At 49.0% G+C, this 25,931-nt stretch overlaps 1 protein-coding gene across 2 annotated transcripts in view; it reads left to right on the top strand.

Moving 5' to 3' along the window:
* NCK2 (NCK adaptor protein 2) overlaps positions 1–25,688 on the top strand; it is a 155,074-nt gene extending 129,386 nt beyond the window's left edge. Inside the window, exons 5-6 of one of the 2 annotated variants that reach the window (XM_087823727.1) lie at positions 20,957–21,069; positions 25,616–25,688. In XM_087823727.1, coding sequence (XP_087679853.1) covers positions 20,957–21,025 — 69 coding nt within the window. In that variant the 3' untranslated portion in view covers positions 21,026–21,069; positions 25,616–25,688. Of the gene's footprint in view, positions 1–1,572; positions 2,844–20,956; positions 21,070–25,615 lie in introns of those variants that run through there. The other variant, XM_087823726.1, reaches the window with a different exon arrangement.
* The last annotated feature ends 243 nt before the right edge of the window (positions 25,689–25,931 follow it).

Raw genomic sequence — 25,931 nt, 5'->3', positions numbered from 1 at the left:
CAGCCAATCCATGATGACTCTCTCATCACTGATGTTTCTATCTCTCTCTCTCCCTCTTCCTTCCTGTCTCTGAAATCAATAAAGATATATTTTTTAAAAAAAAAAAGCTGTGTGAGCGCCCCCCCCCCCCCCCCCGGACTCTCTGGAATACAGCAGTGGAAGAGGTGCGGCCCTCCCTGGCGGGATGCAGAGCGCAGGCCACAGGACATGGGTGTGAGCCTTTTGGGAACTGTCGGCTGGGGTGGGGGAAGTAAGAGCTCAAAGAACAAATGAACTGGAGTGAAAATGGGACTGGGTGGCACAGGCTTTCATCTCCATGATTGGACCTCACTGTAGGCAGGAGCCAGGTGACGCAGCCACGGTGTGGCCGTGATGGGCCTCGGGGTTTTATTCTGCGCCCAAGGAGGGAGGCCAGCATCCCTCCACCTTCGCCTCCGCCTCCCTGTCTTCATCGGATGCCCCACTTCCCAACCCTCTCCCAGCAGCACCCCCCCCACCCCCCCACCCCCCCCCCATCAGTCATATTTAAATTAGCCTACCCTGCCTCAGTCTCTCTCCTTTCTCTTCATAGAACCTGCCATGGTGTGCAACTACGTAATCAACTGTTTTATTTATCTGTCTCCCCTGCTGGATGGTCACTTCTGTGGTACATATGGAGCACATGTACTGTGCATGGTACACACACACGCACACACATGTACACACTGCCAGCACATGCATGCACACACACATGCACGTATACATGTACACACACACACACATCACCAGGGCACGACCTGTCTGCTGCATAGTTTGTATCCAATAAATGATTGTTCTTTATCGAATTAATCAGTACTTTTTTCCTTAGAGAACATTTCGCATTGAGTGTCTTCTCTGCATGTTTTTCAATAAATGAGATAAAAGACCAATCTTAATAAAAATAATGCTCCTTTAAAATATATTCAAATATAAGTCACGACTGACATAATCACAGATTTAAACATTTCTTAGCTAAACCTGTGCTTTGAGCCACGTGCAGTCTCCCTGGGACTTCACGAACCAGGTTTACGCTGCAGCCAGAATTTTCCACTGCTCTCAACGCCTTTCTTTTTAAATAGCTCAGAATTAGAAAATTTTTGATAGCGAATGTCCAGTAGTGGTAGAAGTCAGGAGAAGAAAAACTTTTAGCTGCTGCCTGCGTACAAGTCCTTTTTTTAAGTTCCCAGTTTCTGAAAGGAGCTTGGGAAATGAAAAATCCAGGTTCCTGCAGCATCCAGGCTAACGCTGGCGCCATATATTCCATCCCGAGTCTCTGATTTTGCAACAACTAAATACATTCAGCACGGAAACCACAAAGCAAAATTTCATTTTTTTCCTTTTCGGGACACCAGCGCCTTGGGCCGGCTCTGGGTCCCTCCGAACGTCCGACGCCGTCCTTCTCATGGCCTGTGATCAGATTCTAGAGCAGAGACCTGGCGATTGGGCCGCGCAGCGGTTCGCAGCCGGCTAAGGGACGGGTTGGGGCGGCGAGTCCCCGGTGGCGAGGCCCTGGCCCGCGGCCCTTCGTAACGCGTGTTCTGTTTTCCTCCCCAGCCCAGCGACTTCTCCGTGTCCCTCAAAGCGTCAGGGAAGAACAAACATTTCAAGGTGCAGCTCGTGGACAATGTCTACTGCATCGGGCAGCGGCGGTTTCACACCATGGACGAGTTGGTGGAGCACTACAAGAAGGCCCCCATCTTCACCAGCGAGCACGGGGAGAAGCTCTACCTCGTCCGGGCCCTCCAGTGACGCCCCCGCCACCGCCTCCAGGCCCGTGCCACACTCACTCCCCAGCGCGAGCGGGTGGCCTCTGCACCCGGCGGCTTGTCCCCCGCTGGCTGCCTGTGCCTGGTTGATCTTTTCGTTTCCACCTGCCTCCTCTCTGCCGTCCCAGGCCCTCACTCCATGTTCAAGGCCGCCCCGCCCAAGCGGGTTTTAGAGAACAGGAGGTGGAGGAGGGGCGAGTTTGTTCACTTTATTTCTGCTCAGTTGGAAACAGCCTTAGTCTGTTCGACCTGTTCATGCTCTCAGCACCCCTCAGTACGAAGACACTGGGCGCCCCTTGGTGAAGTGACCTCAGTGCCCTCCCCAGGGGCCTCCCCGAGACGCTGGGCTCTGCATCCAGGCAGCTCGGGTGGAGGTCCCGGCCCCGGTCCCAGCAGCCCTGGTTCCTGCCCTTAGCCCTTACCTGGCTCCTGGACCCTCCAGGGAGTGAACGCGTTTGCTCGTAGCAATACTGGAGCCACCAGGTGAGACAGGAGTGAGGAAGCTGTCCAGTGCCTTCGGGGCTGTGTTCGCAATAGGAGGATTTCCTGGAAGGTCAGTCTGCAAGAGGGACTGGCGACTCGGAAAGAGACGTTTTGGTAATTTACCCCTAAATGTGCCATCCACATAGTGCTTTTTCCTCTTGCCCTTTGGCTTGTTTAAATTCACAATTATGTATTTAATTCTCAGAGTAATATGTATCTGTAGCCATTTGTTGACACTAATACAGATGATTAAGGAAAACAGCTGATCTTTGGGGAAGGGGAGCTACCAACACTTTACACACACACACAAAATATATATATATTTTATATATATATATATATATAATTTGCTTTACAGGGAAGTTTTTCAGGGTTTACAAAAGAATATGTAATTGGTAGTAAGAGACACACAGAATGTTTATGTTTTCTTTCTTCTTTACATTTGAATTTCTTTATAGTTTAAATATACTATCTTGAGATGGCACATTCCTACAGTCGAAGAAGGGGTCTTGAGACCTCCTAAACTTGCATACTCAGTTTTTTGGATATTGTAATAAAAAAAGTATTACAACGAGACTGTGCGTGTGTATCTTTGGGGAAACTCTGACGCGGTGACCGGAGAGCGGCTCCGGCAGAATTTACTGGACTCTAAAGGGAAACAGTCCTAGGAGAAGTTGCACGCAGTTATTACAGCCTGCTTTCTCTCTCTGCCTCCACACTTCTATATATTGAAATAATCTGTTTTAGTTAGTGAAACTCCAAGAGAAACAAGAACCTCAGGCGTGGTGTTAACTTTGTAAAAAGCGTTTCAGCAAACTGTCATCAGCTGAACCCCTCGCCTCTAGCTTCCCTCTTCACTCGTGTCTCACTTCATTCACTAGGTCAGGAAGCATTTCTCAGACAGTCACAGGGTGCCGGGCACGGGGACTACAGTCACAGAGCACGGGGTTGGCGCCCTCGGGCCTATTACGGTGTCTGTGCCAGACATGGGATCCTCATTAATTCCTCATCACAACCCAGGGAGGTGGGTGCTGCTGTTATCCCCATTATACAGATGGGGAAAATGAGGCACAAAGTAAATGCCAAGGGCACGTGGCTGGCACACGGTAGGGCAGGGTTGCAAACCCAGAGATGTCCGCGCCCTTCCAAGCCCAGCCTAGGGGGCCGTCCAGGAGAAAAGGCATTGAGCGAGGGTCTGCGCTTGATCTGTAATTCCTGTTTCCTGGGAGGTAGGTGTATCTTTTTGTTTCCATTGACATAAATCGGAAGTTTGACTTGAGGTTTGGCGTCTGGTGCCTTTGGTCGAGGGCACCCAGTTATATAACAGACATCCAGGTGAATGAGACAGGTCCTGGCCTTAGACAAAATGCATTGGTTCTCTACCTTCGCCATGGAAGAAATAACTCCTCCCTCCTTCAGTCTCACTGTCGGGCGTTCCATTTTGACCTTAAGCTGGAACCCTCTAGATCAGCGATTTTCAACTGCTGTGCCGCGGCACACTGGTGAGCCACAAGGATTTTTAAAACGTGCAATACCCGACTACTTAGTCAGAGGCACTGACCTTTTTTCCCTTAGATTGTCCGATAAAAAAATGACAACAGCCACCACAACAGTAGCCACCCTGTGTGAGTGCCCTGTCTTGAACCATAAATATATAAGTCATAGTAGAGCTGCATCATATTGATCACGTCGCATAATAGGGTTGCATCTGATTGGTTAATTCCTGGTACCAGAAATCCTTATATACAAGTATGGCACCTGATTTTTTTTTAAAAGTCACTTTGGGGCAAAAAGAGGTAATTACTATTATTTTTTGTAAATCAATCAAAACTATATCTTTCTTATGTCAGATTGGCAAAATAAGTGATGTATTGTTTGGTGTGCTGCCGAATTTTAGTAGTGAGTTCATGTGTGCCTGACATGAGGAGGGCTGGAAAGCGCTGCTCTGGAGGGCGAGTGTCTGGACCCCGTCGACTTCGAGTTTGCACAGAGCGATTCAGGGAGAAGCAAACGGCACAGGAGGGATGCGTGTTTGGCTGCAGGAACTTCTCTAAGGCTCATAGTTGTGACTCACAGTTATTTTCAGCCTTGCCCCAGGCTGCCGTGAGCGAGCCCTCCAGCCCCTGGGGTAGATCAGAAATACTCTTCGTGAAGGATGCCGTGCCCTGGGCCTCCTGCTCCAGGTGGAGCAGCGAGGGCCAGCTGGGGGGAAGCTGTCGGTGGAGTGGAGGCGGGAGGTGTCGGGCAAGGGCCCCGTGTGGTTTGGAGTGTGGACTGCCTGCTCTGCCCAGGTGGCTCCGATGCCATCACCTTCCTGCATGTCCAGAGATTTTTCTGGACGAGTCTTGTTTTCTGTTCTCTCGCCTCTGCACAGACAGCAAAGGATATTAAAGGTCAGGCATCTCTTCGTTGTGTGACTGCTCACTTACTTGCACTAACTGGGCCCTCATTTTCATGGGCAGCCCCCGAATCACAGCCCTTCGCACGTTGCTTGTGCCCAGGGTCATTAAAGTCGTATTTCTGGGGAGCTGAAAACTGTCTGTACTTTTTCCCAAAGGACAGCACAAACTGAAATCTTAATTAGAATCTGTATCCACTGAAACTCACATTTCCAAAAAAACATTTTTGGTAATAGTACAAGCTTGTCTTTCATTTCTATGCGCTTAAAAAGGTTTATAATTTACTTTTGTGCCATTTCTATGCCTTATGCCAGAATAATTTCTTAAGACCAAAGTTCAGAACTGAGAGAATAGAAAAGCTTGAAAGAATTCTTTTAAATTATCACTTTCCAATAAACATGAGTAGAGTGTTGGCCGTTCTCTCACTAGGAGCCAGCATTGTTCATTTGTATTTGTTGTTAGTGTATGATTAGTGTAAGTGATACGGTCATTTCACTAATGCCCTGCCCGGTGCCAGCTGCTGTCCCGTGAGCAGTGCCCCTCATCCAGATGTCACAGCTCCTGCACAGGCGTGGCAGTGCCCAGTTGTCCTTAGCCCTGTGTCTTCCGGCAAGTGATTCAGCTTCTCTGGACGTTTGCTCACAAGGAAATGGGGCTACTCTCCCATCTACGTAGCTCCAGGGTTGTGTGAGGATTCGCTGGGTGGAGCCCCTGATGAACTTGTTACACGCTGTGCAGGCGGTGTCCCTGCCGGCCAGGCCTCCCGTGTGGCACGGAGCCTCCTTGACCTTGCTCATTTCTTGGAACTCATGGGGGCCTCTTCTCCACGGCTTCCTCGGGGGCCCCAACGCAGAGCTCCGGTCCCACCAGACCCGCAGCGTGGTCCTTGCCTTGCAGTCTCAGAGCCAAACCACCCTCCTTTTTAGAAATTAGACTCTTCAAGTATTTAAAGAGGTGTTGCTTCAAGAAACTTACTCTAAATGTGTGGCCCCTCTTTCATTGGAAGCCCAGGCCCGAAAGCCATGCCAGGCCTTACAAAGCACTCACCTAACTACTTACCTCGGGTAGGTGACAGATCCGCATCACATCCCTACAAACAATCCTCTTGGAGGAGAAACGTTTTTGGCAAGGGGTGGGTGGAACACCCTCCATGATTCCTGTGAGGACGTCCTTAGGTTTCTCAGCCTGAGCTGGCAACAGCGGCCATTAAGTATTGGGTAAACGTTGAATTAGGCAACTGACACCTAGGAAACTTTTGCCCTGTCTTGGAGCTGGAGGTCTAGGATCAGGTGCCAGCACAGTCTGGCTCTGGCGGAAAACCTCTCGCACGCTGCAGACGTCCAGCGTGGTGGGAAGAGCCAGCTGGCTAGCTCTCTGGCCTCTTCTAAGGTACTGGTCCCATTGGTGAGGGCTCCACCGGTCACCTCCCAAAGGCCCACCTCATACCATCCCACTGGCGATTAGATTTCCACGTGAATTTGGGGGTGCAAACACTCAGTGCCTGAGATCCTCTTCTTAACAGGCGGTATCCCCACTGCTGTGAGGAAGCTGGCTATTGCCGTTCTCAACAGCTCACTCAGACCTGGGGGTTGTAGTTCCAGCCGTGAGCAAATGCCCCCCCCCCCCCCCGCCCATTCCGATGTGGAGGGCTCCGGGGCATCAGCTGCTCCCTGAAGATTCTGATGTGGGCGCTTGGGGCCTGCCCTGGGGGTGCCTCTCTAGTCTATTTAACTTTGGGGGAAGTCACCTGCCCCCCACCGCCTCATGCAGACTCTCACATGACTGACAGTACACACTTTCTATAGCATGTCCTTTCTTTGGATCATACAGAGAGAAATGTCCAGTCTTGAATGCCTAAAATGGTCTTTTTATTTTATTTTAGGTAGTCACTTGCCTTAACCTCCATTTGGATTCCTCATATCACAGCTCTGAGCCACACAAGCTAAATGGAAAGACTCATGTTCTGTCTTTGGAGGCCCTGTTACTGGACAGTGTTATTACCGAAGATGGGTGAGCCCAGCAGCTGGTGTAAAGCAAACTTTGACAGCTTTTTTAAATACATGGCCTCCTCCCCAGGGGCTGGGCATTTGGCCAACTCCTCGGCTCGGGGGCCAGGTTGTGCAGCCAAAGTCAGGAACCAGAGGACCAGAGCCTTGTACATGAGCTCCCACTGATGGGTGTGGGCAAGAACAGATTGAGAGGCAGTGGTCCTGTCTTCGTGGTCATCGGACCTGTCGACCTTGAGGGTCTGTCCGTTGCCAGCCTGTGACCTCCGAATTCTGAATCACAGTGGCCTCAGAACACTGTGCAGAGCTGCACTTTGCACAGCTATTTAAGGATATGACAGCTGTTAGACATCATATTTTACATTTAAATAAGGTGAACTGCTTTGCATACTAATGTGAAATGCTTAGAACCTTTTTACAGCTTTTAGATGATCTTAATGAGAAGGGGGAAATAGATTAATGTGCTAAATTATTGTCTAAATGAAGCCTAGCAATCCAAGCCACCAGGCCACATGGGCTTGTTGGAACCACAGAGACACTGTACTCAAGTGAGTTCAGCCTAGAACGCCCTCGAGTCACAGATGGACCTCAGACGCAGTGTCATTTCTAGAAGGACGAGAGGCCCCTCCAGCGCCGTGAAGAGTAGAGAGTAATGCCCCAGGTGGTTTGGCTCAGTGGTTAGAGTGCAGAACCGCAGACTGAAGGGTCCCGGGTTCAATTCCGGCCAAGGGCACGTACTTCAGCTGCAGGCTCAATCAATCCCCAGCCCCAGTTGGGGCGCATGCGGGAGGCAACCAATCGATGTGTCTCTCTCACGTCGATGTTTCTCTCTCTCCCTTCTCTTCCTCTCCCCTCCCTCCCTCCCTTCCCCTCTCTCTGAAAAAGCAATGGAAAAAATACCCTTTGGTGAGGATTTTTAAAAAAGAAGAGTAGAGAAGTAAATAAGGCATGACCTGGAAATAATGGAACCAACTCAAACACATCCCGACGAGAATGTAGACGTGGAAACAGCACCCCCATCATGCTGCTGGACCACAGTGGCTGCATCAGGTGTTGGAGGCGTAGGGCTGCTGTCTGCTAAAAGTGCTTTTGGGGTTCATTTCTTCATTGAGAAAATCTACCCACACTGGGGCAGATACAAAATTATCTGAAAATCATTTTGAAGAATTGGAGAAACTTTTATTTTCTTCACGCATTTTAATATTTGCTAAATTTAATACAGTGGATATGAATTATCTGGATGAGAAATACATAGGAAAATAGCTTATGTATTATAAGTTGCAAGGAGCAAAGCGCAGTGAACAAGAACCAGCGTTCAACTGGTCACACTGGTTGTGGAGAACTACCTAGGAGAAAGATTTCTGCTGTGGACTTTGCTTGGTCTCCTGGTGGGATTAGAAAATAGTTTTATCTTTAGTGAAGATAAAATTTTGATGAAAATTTTGATTTTCATCAAAAATGCCTATTAAAAACATGATTGTCAAATTTAAAAATGTAATGAAGTCAATTGCTGCAGAATGGATGTTACAGAATCCTGAACCTAGGTCATCAAAATTTCTCCTTTCTCAGTAAGGCCCACCCTGACCACACCGGTTCCCCTTCCCCAGAGCTGTTTACTCCCACAGCACCAGTCACCTCCCAGCATACTGGGTAATTTACTATTTACTATGTTTATATTTACTGTCTGTACACACCCCACACACACACACACACACATACACACACACAGCTAGAATTCTGTTCTGCAACGGCCGGGGTGCTTGCTTTGTTAACTGGCCCAACCCAAATAGAACAGTGCGTGCAGCACAGTAGGTGCTCAATAAATGTTTACTGGCACTGAATGGATCAACCTGAGTCCCTTCATATCCGAAAATGCCTGTATGTTGCCCTTGAAGAATGTGTGCTTGTCTGCATGAGGTTCACACATCTTTTTTTTCTCCATTCAAAATCCTAGATTCAGTTCTATGTTTGTGGTGTTTAGTCGGCCCAGTGCTACTCCCATCTACACGCCACCCTCCTCCTCCTCACGGGCATCCCCAGTTCCTGCCCTTCTCAGTTAGCACCCCGCACCTCCCCAGCCCCGCACCACCTCCTTCCTGCCCGAGGGCCTGCCTTCTCCATCCCCAGTACATCACTTACTGTTCTCCCCCACCAGGAATTTAGTCTATTTGCTTATTGCATTCTGCTCTACTAAATAGTAGCTTTTAAAAAATGAGATCAGTATAACTTTAATGCCCAAACAAGATTTGGATGGAATGAGAAAAAAAATAGCAAGCTAATCTCATTTATTGACATAAGTCCAAAAAGGGCAAACCCTGTACCGCGATAACACTAAATCATAACTTTTAACTGCCCTGCCCTCACAAAACTGCTCCCCCCAGCCATCTCTCCGTCCTGGGTCTCTGTTTCCATCTCCTCATGTCACCTCGAGGAGGGCTCATCAGCTCCCTCCTGCCCACCAGAGAGGGTGAGATTCGAGCACTGGACTCCTAACGCTCCCACTCCCCTGCGAGCCCCAGTTCTTGCAAGTCTCCGGGTTGAAACCGCTCTCTCCACTCCACAGGCGGGCTCAGCCGGCTCACGGGCCGCCCCGCATTCGTTCACCCCCTCCAGGGGCCAGCTGCCGTCCCCTGCCCACCAGCCTGCAGCATTTTACACCCCCACCGACGTGCACAAGGCTTCCCGTTTCTCCGCAGCCTGCCAACACTTGGCTATTTCCTGTTTCTTTGCTAGTAGCTATCCTCATGGCCACGACTATTGTGACATTTTTATAAAACTTAGAGGAAAATGTCACACCATTAGAACTCAGGCTCGCATTTATAACTGCATGGGGTAGCTTAAAGCGTCCACGAATCCTCAGACCCACGCACATGCGGCATTAACAAGTAATTCAACTTAACATTATACTATCTTGCAAAGTTAATTTTTATTTACCTCGATCCACAGGTGGGATGCAAAGAGTGCAGTTTCCCCTAATGTAGAAAAGCTGAAATCCGAAAGCAAGCGATCATGAAACTAGAGATTAGTCTTAAAAAGAAGTTGATTCTGGAAAATAATTAACATTTAAGCCCTGGCTGGTGTGGCTAAGTGGTTAGAGCATCAGCCCGGGCACCGAGGGGTCAAGGGTTTGATTCCCCATCAAGGGTATGTACCTGGGTCTCGGGTTTGCTCCCCAGCCCTGTTTGGGGTGAGTGTGAGAGGCAATCGATGTGTGTGTCTCTCCCCACCCCCACTCTCTCTGAAAAGCAATGGAAAAATATCCTCAGTGAGGATATACAACGACAAAAAAATGAACATTTAAAATCATTCAAGGTAAGCAATAAAGAGAGTAATTTTGTCCCAACAGTCATCACTTTCATCTACTTCCTCTGGACTTTAATGAGCTGAATCCACTCCCGTCCTCGCAGGCCGCCCAGCCCAAATGGGCTAGTGTGACTCCAGTGGTTTTACACAGCTGCGTCTGCACGCCTGGGACACTCCTGCTCATTTACAGGCACATGTAGCTCTATGTTCAACCAGGGCTTCGATGCTGGGCCCTGTGCTAGTTTGCTTACATGCGAGGGCAAAGCTGATGATGTGGGGAAAGGGACACCCAAAGGAGGGACGGACAGAGGGAGGGGACTGGGCAGCAATGGAATGAACGGGCTCTGTTGCCACCTGGAAGACAGCAGGAATGGTGGACAGAGTCCGTGTGTCAGTTTGGTAACCGGGCGGTGATGGGGTGTCTGTCCGATTGATGGCTCTGTCCCCCCAAGAAGTATGAGGCTGTCGGTGAGAGTTTTTGTGTCCTCAAGGATGGCGTTTGAATAGAGAGAAGATTATCTTAAAGGGAGTTACTTGATTTTTATTTTATTTATTATTTTTTTTAAATATATCTTTATTGATTTCAGAGAGAGGAAAGGAGAGGGAGAGAGAGAGAGAGATAGAAACATCAATGATGAGAGAGTCATTGATCGAGCCCGCAACCCGGGCGTGTGCCCTGACCGGGAATCGAACCCTGATCGCCTGGATCCCAGGTCGACGCTCAACCACTGAGCCACGCCCGGCTGGGCGATTTTTTAAAAATACATTTAAAAATACAGTTACCAATCACTGGTTCTCAAGTTTTTAAATTCAGCTTACCAATGTTCTCGCTCTATTTATAAACCAGCGTTTAGCAATTCCTCTTAAATAATTTGTTAATATATAGTTCACATTAAACGTATTAAAGAACCCCCATTAAGTATTTTCAGTTACATTTATATGTCGATTAATTCAATTCCCTTAAGTATTTAAGTTATCTAATTAACAAACAAACCTTTCCAAGTACTTAAGTAATCCTTGGAAATCTAATAAATTAAAGTTAGAACCATGGTGAGTCTTGAGCCTTCTTACACGCTCTGGTCAGTTGTTATGCATTTACTAAAACTACAACCTAAATTCAAAAGGCTAAACTCAATTATACATTTTAAATTAACACACCAGCTTCTCATAAATACCGTAAGCACATAAGCTGCCCACCATGCACAAAAATATTAGCGCTATAGCTTAATTCTCTTAAACATTTCTATACTTAATTCAAAACCTTCCCAGGATTAAGAAATATTTATCTACAAGAGAAATCATCGTCCCCCCAGTAGTGCTGACATGACTTTCCCAAGCGGTTTCAGGGCTTGCCTTCTCGGCGAGGGAATTTTTTGTGATCAGAGGTCCCAGCTCCGACTTCGGGTTCTAGGCTGAGGCAGGCGGGTCTGAGCTCTGCCTGTGGCCTCGCTGTCCCCTCCTGGTGACTGCTCCCCAGCCCACCCCGCTCCGTCCAGGGACCCACTGCAGTCTCACTCCTCAAGGGCGCCTGCGAGGCTTCCACTTGCCCCGCTGCACCTGCTCTGCGCAGGGCCCTCTCTATCCGGGACTCTCCCCACGTGTGTCCTCCCTCTGCGGCCACAACTCTTAAATCCGTGCCCGGCATCCAGCTGAATCCCTCGTGGTGGGTTTTGTCCGGTTCTAAGGTCACTCTGATGACAGAGGCAAGGCCATCAGCTGAAAGGGGCAGCCAGGGAAGGCCGAGGGGTGAAGGGCTGGGGGAGGAAGCAGCACCGTGTAGTCTCCTTCGGAAACCCCAGGGACCCCCCCAGATGGCAGCACCAGTGAGGGGCACCTGGGGCAGGCTCCTCCTGAGCCTGGGCCTGCTCTGCAGTGTTCTCTCCCTGTAACAAGAGGAGCTGTGTTTGTCCTGGGCCTACAGCTGTTCCAGCACTTGTTTATTCCAGGTTTACACGCTGTCTTAGGAGTGTAATTGCACTCAAATTGCTTCTCGAGCGCCATTTGGTGTTCACGCAGCTTTAAGGAAAACCAAGCTGGAAATTGTCGAGGAGGCTTTATAGTAACTTACACAAGAAAAACAATGCAGAATTAACTCCAATCCGCCAGCCCGTTCTCCAAGGAATGCATGGGCCTAACTCAAAGGATTGGCGAGTTAATATCCATTTAGATGGTGGAAGCTAAAATCGCGTGTTCAAAGGCATATGTATCATTTTTTTTTAGAACTCCCAAACTTCACTTATTTTTTTAACTCTTTAAACATTTGTTTACTTAGTTAAATTGCCAATTGCTGGACCAAAGGACATGTGATAAAATACCCTCTGGTGTAGTTAGAAGATCTAAACTGGATAAAGAGGAACTGGAGAAAGAGAGGAACCTGGGCATCTTCGAGCGGGGAGGTCGAGGTGGTATTGAAGGGTTAGTAATGAGTTGGAAGGAAAAGTGCCGCGGCTGGAAATGGGACTTAGGGATTGTAGATCTGAGCTGGAGCAGGCAGTGTGCACAGAGAGGAGAAAAGTCACTGAGGACGGACGCGTAGAATGTCAGGCAACTGGGTTCGTCTGGGTGACCTTGGCTAATTCTTACTTTGAAAGAAAATGTACCTCAGAGGCTGGTGCTCATAGCGGTGGTCAAGTGCCACTGCTTCCTCCCCCTGGAAAGGGAGGAAGCAAGTTCATGGGACATCTGAGCTGGAAGGAACCGCAGGTATCACCGGAGCGCATCACTCGTGTCTGAGCCACGGAACTGAGGCTGAGACTGTGGGGATAGCGCACCGTCGGGGCCTCTTCACACTGATCGCTGGGGTGGGCCGTCCCCCACGCGGCTGTGCACAGCTAGGGGCCCGTGTTTGGAAGACTCAAGCTTCCTGACAGCAGGCTGGGCCGGGTGGGGTTTCCTTTTGCAGCATGGATGCCGCAGGGGTCCGCCTGCCTTCCAGAGGTCTCACGGATGGTAGAAGCCTGCGGGCCGCCAGCCCAGTCGCAGCACCAAGAGAATGGGGTCCAAGCAGAGCACGGGTCTGAGCCTGGGACGGGCTCCTCCCTCACTGCTGGCGGGAGTGACGGGCAAGGGTGTCACCCTGCAGGGGGAGAGCACAGGCGTGTTTGAGGTTGGTGGAGCGGAAGGGGCGTGCGGTCAAAGAGCAAGAGAGACGCACACCATCGCCGTTGGGAAAGAGGGACGGTAGGCTTCCCAGCAAGCACTCTTCCCTTTCACAGGCCAGCGTGGCGGTGGGGTTTTCACCTTTCCTTTTCTGACCACTCAAGGTCAATTTGAAGGTGAATTTGAAAATAAGCACTTTCTTAAGAAGAATGCTGAATATTTGTGAACATTCTTGAATGTTATCTTGACTGTTCTTGGTCCTCAACTAAATGCATGGCCAGGCATACGGTGGTCAGGGTCTGCTGCTCCCTGCAGAGGCCACCACCAGGGCCCCCTACTCCCTGCACAGGCCACCACCAGGGCCCCCTACTCCCTGCACAGGTCACCATCGGGAGCTTCCATGCTTTGAAAGTGGACCAGACTCCTCATTCCCTCAGACAAACTCTCCCTCAGCAGCAGGCCCTGGGAAAGACTTTTTTCTGTGGGCAGTGGCGTGCTGGGTGTCTCCCTGGAGTCACTGTCCATCAGTGACGCAGGAGGCCTTGCGAGTGGCCCCCAGGCTTCTTCAGGACACAGAGACCACAGCCTGAGTGATGCGGAGATGCTGCACACCATGGGGAGCACGGAGCCAGGTGCTGCTCCCTCGTTGCTGAGCCCCCCTTTCTCACTCCCAGACCTAGGAGACCCTGGAGCACTTCTACGTCTCTCCACTCGTCACTCGAATAAGTGTCCTGATGGGTCTCTCGGCCTCAGGTCTCAGCCCCTCACATCGTCTTCCACCAGCACTGCCCGTGGGAGATCGCATTTCTAGAAATACCTGGTCCCATAGCTCTTTTGGAACCTTGCCCCTCAGCCATCAAGAGATGGGTCTAGGTCTCCTCCCCCTGAAACTGGGTGGCCTTTGGGACTGTCTTGACCAATAGAGTAAGGCAGAAGAGACACTCCATGATTTGGGAGGTGAAGTCACAAGAGGCCACACAGCTCCCACCTGGCTTTGTGTTGTGGCGCTCGCCCTGGCACAGCCGCTGTGCTGTGAGGAGTCAGGCCCTGGGGAGGCCCCTGTGGAAAGGAGCTGAGGTTCCTGGCCCTCAGCACTGGCTAGACGCTCAGCCGACCACCAGCACCGACTGGCAGCTATATAAGGGAGCCCTGTGCTCTGGGAAGCAGATCCTCCTGCCCGTAGTCAGCCAACTAGCTGATCCCACGTGGAGCAAAGAGGTGCCCTCCCTGATGAGCTCTGATCAAAGCGCAGATTCTTGAGCAAAATACACAATTGTGATTGTTTTAAGCCACTGTTTGGGGTGGTTGGTTATGTGATGGAGACCAGAGCACTGGGAGCCCAGCACTGTCCAGGTAGCTTCCTTTCCCCAACTGCACATCCCTTCCCCTGGGCTCCCTCCTCCTCAGCAGACAGTCCCCTGGTTACAGCCTTCTCCTCGACTCCTGGTCTTGCTGTGCCCGCTCATGCCGCCTTACCTTTGGCCCTGCACTTCCCTCTGCCTGGAGCACTCACCTTTCCACCCCCAGTTGCCACCCTCTCTTACCTCACTCCAGTTGTCTCTAAGACTCAGAGCTGGACTCTCCCCTCCTCCATTGGGGCGGGCCCCTCCCCTATGCCTTCATGCCCTGCTCTCCCATGAGACGGTGAGCTTCTCCTGTGCAGTGTGTCGTATTTGTCTTTGTAACCTTCGAGATTAGCCCAGGGTCTGCTATATACTGAATGCTTGTGTCCCCCTAGATTCGTATACTGAAACCTAGCCCATGTGATGGTCTTAGAAGATGGGGTCTTTGGGGCCCTGCCGGGTGTGGCTCAGCATTGACTTAGGATCCCAGGAGATCGGGGTTCGATTCCCGGTCAGGGCACATGCCCAGGTTGAGGGCTAGGCAGCCGATCAGTGACTCTCTCATCATTGATGTTTCTATTCTCTCTCTTTCCCTCCTTTCCTCTCTCTGAAATCAATAAAGATATGTTTAAAAAAAAAAAAAGAAGATGGGACCTTTGGGCAGTGTTAAGGTCAGGAGTGTAGAGCCCTCATGAATGGGATTAGTGCCTCACCTCCGTTTCCCCATCCACCATGTGAGGACAGAGCCAGAGGAAGAGAGCCTTCACCAAACCCAGAATCTGGGACTTCCCAGCCTCCAGAACTGTGGGAGATACATGTCTGTTGTTTGTAAGCTACCCCATCTATGGTATTTTGTTATAGCAGCTGAATGGATGAAGACAGTGTCTGTTGTAAAGTACGTGCTCAATAAATATTCAATCAATGACCAACTCGAGACTGAAGTCTGAGGCAGGGAGTCCTACTGGAGCTGGGAAGAGTACATGATACTTTCTGAGATAGGTCCCAATGAGGTTTTCAGGTCCCGTTTTCTCTGGTGAGTGCTGCCTACTATTATAAGGTCAAGTTCTTTCCTGAGTGTTAGCAGCTGCCTTTCTTAGCTGCTGGCTCTTGCATTCAAGATTGGCCCAAGCCAGGCCATATTCTCAGCACATTCCTGATTCCAGAGGACCTGCCCAGAGGCATCCACTACATTGGTGCCCAAAGCACAGTGTGTAGAACATAGGATAGTGGTTTATGTGTAATGTACATGAGATTACCTGGTGCAAGGACCCCCAATTCTGGAACAATAAGTTACAGGTATCCTACCTGTCATCTGAGATAGGACAGGATAAACAAAAGTAGCATTCAGCAGACAGATGACCAGCAACCAATACCTAAATCAATCAGTCAATCAATCAAACCATCAAAACCTGGGTGAGACTCTGAGTGATGCCGAAGACCCAGGATTGACGGGTGGGCTGAAGCTACAGAAATCAGAGCTGTCCTTGGGACTGTCGCATGTGCAGGCTGCTGAAACCCGGGACAACAGAGGCTGTACTTGTAGCATTTTAACAGTGTTGGGCTTAACATCCTCCCCCTGCCTATTTCCTCGAGCCAAAAATATGCTAAGACCTAGCACTTCTTACAAGCTGGTGCCCGAGAAGAGTCGCTGCTGTCTGCTACTTCAGGCAAGAGAGTTGGCTCCACCGGTCTCAGCGCCCACACCTCCCCTGGGCACGATTTTAACTTCTTTTTTTCTCATGAGGAAGCTGGTGCCCCCTCATGCCTGTGTCTAGACATGGCATAAGAATAGCACATCGTAGTCAAGCAGTATAATCACTTCAGAACTTTCACCTTCTGCAAAAAGGGCTTCAAACTTTTCTCCAGGGAAGACTGAGCTGTTGGCCCCAAGAGAGCCAAGATTCTTGGCTGCCCTAATCTACCCTTAATTTTTTGTTACAAAGAGTCTCAAAAAGGTCTTTGCATGTGCTGACAATAGAGAAAAGGTAAATGAATTCATATGGCTCGCTTGGTTAAAAATCATTGCAATGTCTTGAGACCTTGCTAACCTCTCTTGGACTTCAGACTTACAAGGTACTTTGTCTGAAAACCTACTTAAAATGCAGGCAATTCCACACGGATTTGATAAGCTTTTCTTTTGTCACTTTCCAACATCCACAGGCATCAGTCCAGGCATGTTGCTGAGACTGTCTCCTCTTGCCCGACACTGTCTTTCCTTGGCCACAGCCATGCTCTCTGTGCCCCCCCACCCCCACCCCACCCCGGGCCCCTTCCTGCAGGACAGATTTGCACAAAGCCCTCTCTCAGAGCTGTTTTCTCTGTCCCTAGAGGTCCCTGGGCTCAGTCCCTGGGTTGGAACCCAAGCCACAGCTAAATGAAGTGACACAATCGGGCTATTGTATGAGCTGTAAGTCACTGGGAGGGCAGCAGAGGCCCAAGGCTGACTCACCAGGCACACCTGCCCAGCTCGCCCCCGGGGCTCCAGGGCAGGCAGAGGTTCCCGCATGCCCCCGCCCCACTCCAGGTCTCTGCCTGTGAGCATACGGGCATCTCTTCCGCCTCCTGCTGGCCCCAACTGCTTTTCTCCCGGCCTTGCCTTCTCTACAAATGCAAAGGCCCAGAGCCCAGGCCCTAGACACGGCAGCCCCAAGTCTACTGCAGTTCTTGAGCTGGTCATGACTGGAGCTGGCCACAAAGCTGGGAGCCCACCCCCCAAGCTCTGCTCGAGCTGCGCTGATTGCCTGCGGGATCCGGTACTCACCGCAGCAGGGATGAGCTCCGTGCAGCCTTTCAGGACACCGTCAAGCTGCACTTCTAGCCAGATGAACAGGCCCGTCAGCTGGGCCGCGGCCTGTGGTATCAAGACTGGTCCAGCAAAGCTGGGGAGCCCAGGGCGATGTCACAGCGCAAGGCCCTGTGGATGGCGGGGTGGGGGTCGGGGTAAGCCCTGCAGGAGGGAACCAGCACTTTCGGAGGGTTGAAACGGGGCACGAATGCAGATGGTGTCTGAGGGGAACTAAGGCAGGGGGGCACATGCCGGCGAGGCAAGGCGGCTATCGCAGGTGGCTGGGATGGAGCAACCGGCCAGGCCCGCCTCCTGGGGGTGAGTTCCAGAAGGACCAGAGGCAGGCTGGACAGGAAGCTGCCCGGGGGTGGGGGCAGCTTGGAAGCCAGCCCGTGGCTCTGCGCAGCTCCCGGACCGAGCGGTCCCGCGCGGTGGCCCTGGCCGCGCACAGCTGTTAAGCCCTTGAGATGTGCTGAGTCCGAATGGAGACACGCGCACGTGTAAAATACGAATTGTGAAGACACATAAAAAAAGTGAAATATCTCATTAACAAGGTTTTATATGGACCAGCATGTTGAAATGATAATATATTTGATCTATTGGTTTAAACAAAAATACATCATTAAAATTAGCCAGATTAAGAGGCCGCTTTCCTTTCAACCTCTTTTCGCTTTTTAAAATGTGTCCATTACAAAAGCTGAAGTGACATAATTGGGTCACAATATATTTCTATGGGACAGTGCTGCTCTGGGCCGTTTTCTTGCCTGAATTCCCAGGCCTTGCCAGCTGGGCCCCCTTACTCCCTTCCATCGGGTACCTCTAACTGCGGCACATTACTACGCTCAGAATACGACGTCTCCATAACAAAAAGGGGGCTCTATGAAACAGGAGCAGTGAGAGAACAAAAATGAGCTCTTGGGAATTAAAAATGAGGTGGCCCTATCGATTGATTAGAAGGGTTAGGCAATAATTTTGAGAAAATCCTCTAAAAATGGAGAGAAGAGATAAGAAAGTTATAGGATACACAAGAACTAAGCATCACTACTAGGAATTTCCACCCCAAGAAAAGGGGAGAAAATGATGGAAGGATGATCCGAGGCAGCGGGAGAGGGCGGCGAGGAGACGCGAGGGCAGGGCCAGGGTGAGGCGGCGGGGAACGTCGGGACTGAAAGGCAGAGGCCTTGTCACCCACTGTGTAGCTGGGGTCCGGGAGGACACGCTGAGGGCAGTGGAGAGGGACAGTGGTTCCTGACCCAATTTCACATCACAGGAAAAAGCAACCCCAGCTGAATTAAAGGCATAACTGTGAAAGCAGAGCATTTAGACTATGCCGCCGAACAATGCTTTTATGAATGTGAGATGGGAAAACATTAATAAATAGGACACAAAAAGTATAAACTCTGCAGTAAATAATAGACAAATGCAACTCCCTTAAAAATCAAAATTTCTATTTCTCCAAAGACACAAAACAGAGACTATAAAGACAAGTTATAAATTGGAAGAAAAGATTTTCAGCACATTCTTGACAATAATACCTTTAAAAAGGAAGAGAGATAATGTAAAAAAGGTAAAACGTATGTACAGGCAATAGGCAGAGGAGAAAACATAAATGTGCATTTGGAAGGATTAGAGCCAAATTTCTACTCACTAATGCAGATGGACACAAGTTTCTGAGGGAACAAAGCAACGATCTCTAACCAAGTTGAATGTGAGCATGCTGTATGGCCTAGGAATTCCACAGCTAGGTTTATGCCAGGAAATTCCACATATATCAGCGTGTACATACACAGGTGTGTATAGAGAGAGAGATATATATACTATGGAGATGTATGGACACCCATTTCCATAATTTATAATTCCATAAAGGTATCTTCCATACATAAAGATGGGACTTTCTAGTATAGGTGATATATATGCTCACTCGCACACTCGCTCAAGAAGACACAAGGATGTTCACAGCAGCACTGTTTATAATAAATAACAAAAACTGTAAACAACCAAAGGGTCACTAACGACACACTAGCTAAATAAACTGTAATGTATTCATACAAAAGAATACAGTGCATTTCTAATAACCAATGGTTATGCTGACAAAAACCCACCTAAATCTGCAACTCGAGTGAAAGAGTTTCAGTAGGATACATGCAGTGTAACATTATTTATATAAAGGTTAAAGCATGCAAAACACGATGCGTATTAGTTAAGGTTACATATACATACACATATATGTAAAAAATAGATCAAACAAATCAGAATCCATCTTGTCCTTTGGAACTCTTCTGCACCCCTCCTCCATGTAACCACTGACCTGCTCCTGTCACTGAAGAAGAATTTGCATTTTCTAGAATCACACAGTGGCACTCCCTTGGGTCCTGCTTATTTCAGCCAGTGTTTATCTTGTGACTCGTCCGTGTCGTCGGTGCATCCGCAGCTCACGCTTCCCCTTGCCGCGTAGGGCTCCCTCATGTGCACACATGAGACCTACCCGCTTACCTGCTGGTGGACAGTGGAGTTGCTCCCAGTTTTCGACTGTTACAAACCAAACTGCTGTAAACCCCTGTGTGCGCCTTTGTGTGAACAGATGCCGTCTTTTCTCCCGGGGAAATGACTAGAGCGGGGAAAGGCTGAAGCATACGATGAGTGTATGTTTAAGTTTTTAAGGTTCAGCCAAACTGCTTTCCAAAGTGTGTGCACCATTTTCCAGGCCCACCACCAGGGCACAGGAGCTCCAGTTGCCTCTTTGCCATTTAAATATCTTCCTGGTAAAGTATCTATTTGAATCTTTTGCCCATTTTTAAAACTGGGTGGTTTGTTTTCATATTGACTTATCAAATCTTTTATTCTGACAGAGTCCTTTATTCTGATATGATTGGTAAATATTTTTTCCCAGCCTGTGGCTTATCTTTTTATTCTATTAATAGTGTCATTCAAAGGGCAAAGTTAATTTTTTTCTTTTATGGACTTTTTTGTTGTTGTTGTTGTGTAACTAAGAAATCTAGCTCCTAGCCAAAAGTTACAAAAAAAATTTTCTTTAATGCTTTCTTCTAGAAATTTTATTGTCATACACCAAAGACTGTGATCCATTTAGGATTGGTTTTTATATATGGTGTAAGTTATGAATCAAAACATAATCTTTTGCATGTGAATATCCAGTAGTTCCAGCATCACTGAGTTTTATGCCTGTCTTTTCTTTACTGAATGTCTTTGTCAAAAACTCAGTTGTCTATATATACGTGCTGGCCTATTTCTAGACTCAATTCTGGTTGTCAAAGTTTATGCCAGTAACACAGTGACTTCGCTGTGGTAGCTTTACAATAATTATTGAAATCAGGGAGTTAACCCTTCAACTTTGTCCAAAATTGTTTTGCCTGTTCTGGGTCCTTTGCATTTCCGCATAGATTTTAGAATGAGCTTACTAATTTTTACACTGAAGGTCTGCCTGGGTTTGGATTAGGACCCTTTTGAATCTATAGATCAGTCTGGGGAGAAGTGAGCTTCCTAACCTGTGAATAGGGTATATATCTCTATTACTTTAAATCTGCTTTCTTTTCTTTGCAGTTTTCAGAGTACAGATTTTTCACTTCTTTTGTCAGATTCATCCCTAAATACCTAATATTTTGATGAGATATTAAATGATATTGATTTTAATTTAGGACTGCTTATTGCTAATATATAGTTAAATAATTGATTTTTGTATCTTGATTTTATATGCTGCAACTTTGCTAAACTCATTCATTCTAATCGTTTGTTTTAGATTCCGTCTGATTTTCTACAATCATGTCTCCTGGGAATAGAGTGGTACCCAGGGGCTGGGCTGTCCTGACAGAAACTGAACTTTCACAAGAAGACATGAAGCTGCTGCTGGAGGTAACACGCAGGGCTCTGCCTCAGTCTCCCTTCAACACCTCCCACTGGCCATATCCAGGGGAAGCCAGTGGGCAGGGCCCCTGGGGAGAGCCTGAAGAGCCTGGTCTCCTGTGAGAGAGTAGAGCAGATAAAGGCCAAAGGGGGGTATGAAAGCAAAGGGGTCAAGAAGCAGGATGCCAGGGACTTGAGGAGAAACCAACGGGGTGCTGGGCAGGTGCGGCTGGAGGTGAAGGAGAAGCCAGGCTCACTTGAGTCCTACAGCGACTGAGGGTTCCAGGGAGGCGGGAATGATCAACGTGCAGGACGCTGCTGAGAGGCTGTTAGCAGCTCTGTCCACGCGGCAGAAATCATGGCCTCGGACAGCTCCTGAGGTTTTTTTTCTCACAACTTCAGCCACTAAAAGAGACTTTTACTCAACCCTCTTGGTTTCCAGCCTGTAGATTCAAGAGGAGATGTCTGATTGGCTCAGCTCAGGGTGTTGCTTATCCCTGGAACCATCAACTGTGGCCTTGGTGGCAGGGAGTCACTTTATAAAATGCTAAATTGTGTGGAGGTGCGGTGGAGGGAAAAGGCCCTTCGCAGGCATAGGAACTGTGCGAAGTAAGGGGTTTAACACAAAACAGTTCTGGGATGGGAATTTGTCAGCAGGTAGCCGGTTCCCAACCAAGAGAAACAGGTATCTTGATCCCTGGGGCATTAAGCACCCTCGAGATAAAAACAATATAGATGGGGGTCAAGTTATGGCTTGGGAAGCTGACCAAGCTGAGGGGCAGTTCGCCCAGCTCCCCTCCACCACATTTCTGGTTCTGGTGTGCCTTCCAATGTTACAGAGGTGGGGAGGGGAGTTCCCCAGAGTCTCCTGCACCCAGGACTCTAGGCACCACTTAGGGTCCATCTCCTGAGGCAAATGGGGAGATTTAATTTGGAACCAGTCAGGTGGCCAGCAAGGCAGAGCTTGAGATGTCTTTTCTGCTGGTGTGAGATGAGCAGAGGTGAGTGTTCTGAGGCCGGCAGGTGTGGAGGCCGTTCCTGTTCAATGGTTCTGCAGGCCCCTCCTTAGTTGTCCTGAAGGTGACCCGGTTCTGCGTGACGGCTTTGAGGGTAGCTCCAGAGAGCGCCTCCTACGGTCTGTTCTTGAGCCGTCCCAAGCGTTCCGTAGGCCATTTAGTAGCCTTCGATAAACCCCTTTCTGCTTCACTAGCTCAAGTGGATCCTCTCCTCTGAGGCTGAGCCCTGATGAATACAGGTGCATGTGGGGACCGCCTCTCAGGGAACCACTTGAGGACATGGAGTCGGAGCTGCAGCGGTGCACTAAGGCCCCGCCAAGGGCACTGACAGCTGGGACCTCCCCGCCTGCGCCTGGCTCAGTCCCAGGGTCTGGGGAAGGACTGGGCTGGATGCGGCAACTAGTAGCCCCAAGAACTGGGCAAGGGGGGAAGCAGTGCTAGGAACTGATCAAGGCCTCCTGCTGGCTGTGTGTGAGCAGTGAATTCTGTTACCAGGCCTGGCGGCAATCCAGCCTCCCCGCTTTGCAGAAGAAGAAAGTAGGTGATATGGCATGTTTAGAATGATAGGTGTTAAAGAAATTTAATCCAACCAAGTAAATTTAAACATCTAATTGGCTTTATTGGACTTTCATGAATAGGGCAGCATCCCATCTAGTAAACAGAAAAGTGCTCCGAGGAGCCGATCGAAACAGAGGGGCGGTTATAGGCAGAGATGGGGGGTGACAAGGAAGTTATCAGGCCGGTCACAGCACTGGACCAGCCAGGAAATTCCAGGCTGATTGACTTAAAATTCTACCTGCAGTCAGGTTAGGTATCAGTCTTGGGGAGGCTCACCACGCCTGACCGCGCTCTGGGTCTGTTGTGTGTTTTGTGCGTGGAACCCCCATCTCAGACACTGTGACCAGCTCCTCGTACATACAGGCACTTAGTCAGCTGTGCTCGGAATGGCGCTGCGTAGGAACTCGGGAAATGGTCCTTGGCTGGAATACATTTCACTCATAATTGGAAATTCCCCACCACTCACTCCCCTTCAAGCACGTGTGCGCCGAGCCGCCGCTGGATGTGAGAATTACAGCGGGGCCACCAAGAAGCAGCAGTCACGACTATTGTGACTCGGAGGAGAGCAGCAGCCAAGGAATCTTACAAAGACTTGTCATTGCCCACGTGTCAAACAAACGTAAAAGCCATCTCCTTAGGACCAAATTTATACTGATCGATGTAGTGCTTCTCCAGTTTGGGCAGTAAGCTGTGTAATTACAGCAGAGTGGTGTATTACATCAAACAGTTGTTTCATGTCTGAAAACCCTGGAAATGGAAATTAATAGGTTCATGCAGGAATGCACTTACTTGTGGCGGCCCAGCGATTCTGAGAAGACCAGCAATTACTCACTTTCCTTTGAATTCGTTTCTTGATGGAAACACAAAAAGTGATTTCAAGAAGGAAGCTCGTTGGGTCGAAATCCGGTGCGTTTTCATGGGAACTGAATTGCTCTTTTGTTTCCTGACCTGCAATATGAGATTGTCGGCTGAAACTGGGTCTCCGCTGGGTTTGCAAAGGGTGGCCCTGCTCAGAGGCGGAGGCGCCACGTCCTGCGATGGCCCTGCCTGTGGATGGACGCTGAGGGGTTCCAGAGCATCTGGGGAACAGAAGGCCAGGGGCACTGCCCTGTGAGGACCATGAAGGAGATTACAGAGCCAGGACTGCGGTTCTGAAGGCAGCCAGCCCACACGGTGCAGCGCAAATAAGGTTCAACCTTTAATTCAGTTGTCATGAAGATTAAAAAAGAAAAGAGAAATAATGAATTCAACCACATGAGGCCAGGGCTTCTTTTTAAAAACAACAATAAATGAATGATTTCCTTTGTATGTGCAGACCCAGGAGGAGGCAGCCTTACTGGCCCACACTCAGCCCCATACCTGGCAGTTCTGTTTAATAAATGGTTGGTAAGTGACAGTGAAACCGATAAGACTGAACTAAGAGTAAGAAAATGCCTGGGATGGCGAGACCCACCTATAGGTGACATTTGTTGTTGTTTTTAAAGTGGGCCAGGTGTAAGCAGCTGATGATGGAAGCCGAAAGTTTAGTGTAGCCTGAATTGGGTATTTGGGAGGAATCTCAGAATTAGAGAGTGCTGAGATGGGATATAATAGCAGCCAATGTTAGCAAAATGGATTGGAGAAAATGAATGTCCTGGCCTCCTTCCAGCCATGCCTCAGCCTGCTGGCGGCTTACTGTACCCAGCCAGAGACAGGCTTTCTCCCCCGACCCACACTCTGGGAAGGTTAGAGCTCAGATAAGAAAGAATATAAATGACTATTGAGTAAGGGCCTTAATCCAACACTTTGCAAATCTTAAAGTTGCCTGTTGGAAATTGACTGTATTTTCTCCCTGAGTTAAATGAATTAGGCATTGATATAAGGCTCTCCCTCTCTGACTCCAAGTACACAAATTACATATATCTACTTTGAGATCTCCTAGGAATATAAATCAGAGGGCAATTTAGTTCTGAGATCTGGAGGAGAGATGTCAAAACCAGGCAGAGACAAATGGTCTTACCTGGTTGAATATTAGCACATTCCTTTTATGAAATCAAGTGCCATTTTGCCAAAAGCCATGAACAAAATTCTCTGGAAACTAGTAGAAGCAGCTCCAGTTTTCCCTCAGGTCCAACAGTGGTGTGCCTTTGGCCATTTCTTCTAAGGAGGGAGAGGACCTGGGGGGACAGGGGAGGGAGAAGACCTGGGGGTGGTAGTGTGGGGGCAGGGGAGGGAAAAGAACTGAGGGGGTGGGGGCAGGGGAGGGAGAGGACCTTTAGCAGAAACGAAGAAACCATAGAGTCCACACAGCCTTTCTTGATGCACAATCAGTGAATGCTAAAAACAGGCATGAGGGATTCATCCTTAATGAACTTATGAAAAGTCACATAATGCTCTTGGCTCTCAAGAAGTCACAATGCCTATTAATATAGAAAGGCTGTGAGAATTCCTGCAACAGGAAGAGCTAACGGGTTAGCCTTGCATGCACCAGGCTCACTGACATCGTGTGCACGCTCCAGCACAGACCACACTGGAAGCTGGCAGAGGACAGTCAGGGTCCCCATTTGGGTGGGGAGGTGTCTGTGGCCGTCTCTCCGGGCCATTTGAGAAACCCATTTCCCAAGGACCGCTGTGGAGGGATCACTCTAGGAGACATTTTTGGGGACAGTAACATCTGTTTGGGTGGCCTCTGACTCTGAGAACCATGAGGGCCTGAGTGTCTGAGTGGGGAGCCCCAAAAAGACAATTCTAGAAGCTCCTCTGGCCCCTTCCTTGGGTCTTGGATTAAGAAAAAGTGTGCAAGGGAATCTTCGTTTCCTTCTAGATAGTGTGGGTTTAGTAGAGAATATCGCAAGCCACAAATGTAGTTTTAAATTTCCTAATAGCAACATAAAATTGAAATAAAGTTTAATAATATATTTCACTTAACTCAATATACAAAAGTATTTTTATTTTAACATTTATTCAGCATAAAAATGTGATTTTTTTTTTTTTTAAGTAAGTGTTTGAAATCCAGGTTGTATTTGACACTCATAACTCGTCTCTGCTCAGACCAGCCACCTTTCCAGTGCTCAGCAGCACGTGGCCGTGGCTACCGGCTGGGACACTCCAGCTGCAGACTGGCAAGCTGCAGCCTTGCCAGAGAAGGGAAGCCGGGACCCAGGCCTACCCTGCCATATGGAAGCTCTGGGGTTCAGTTCTGATTCCTCCTCAGTGATGGTTCATTGGGGGCCAACGTGGCTGGGCTAAGTGTAAACGTGATTTCGGGTATGTCTGTGAGGGTGTTTTGAATGAGGTCAGCACTGGAACTGGTAAACT

Source organism: Miniopterus natalensis, chromosome 13 (assembly GCF_054644295.1).
Source record: "Miniopterus natalensis isolate mMinNat1 chromosome 13, mMinNat1.hap1, whole genome shotgun sequence".
Lineage (NCBI taxonomy): Eukaryota > Metazoa > Chordata > Mammalia > Chiroptera > Miniopteridae > Miniopterus > Miniopterus natalensis.
Note: the sequence above shows the minus strand (reverse complement) of the source record. Positions and strands in the feature narration are given on the sequence as shown.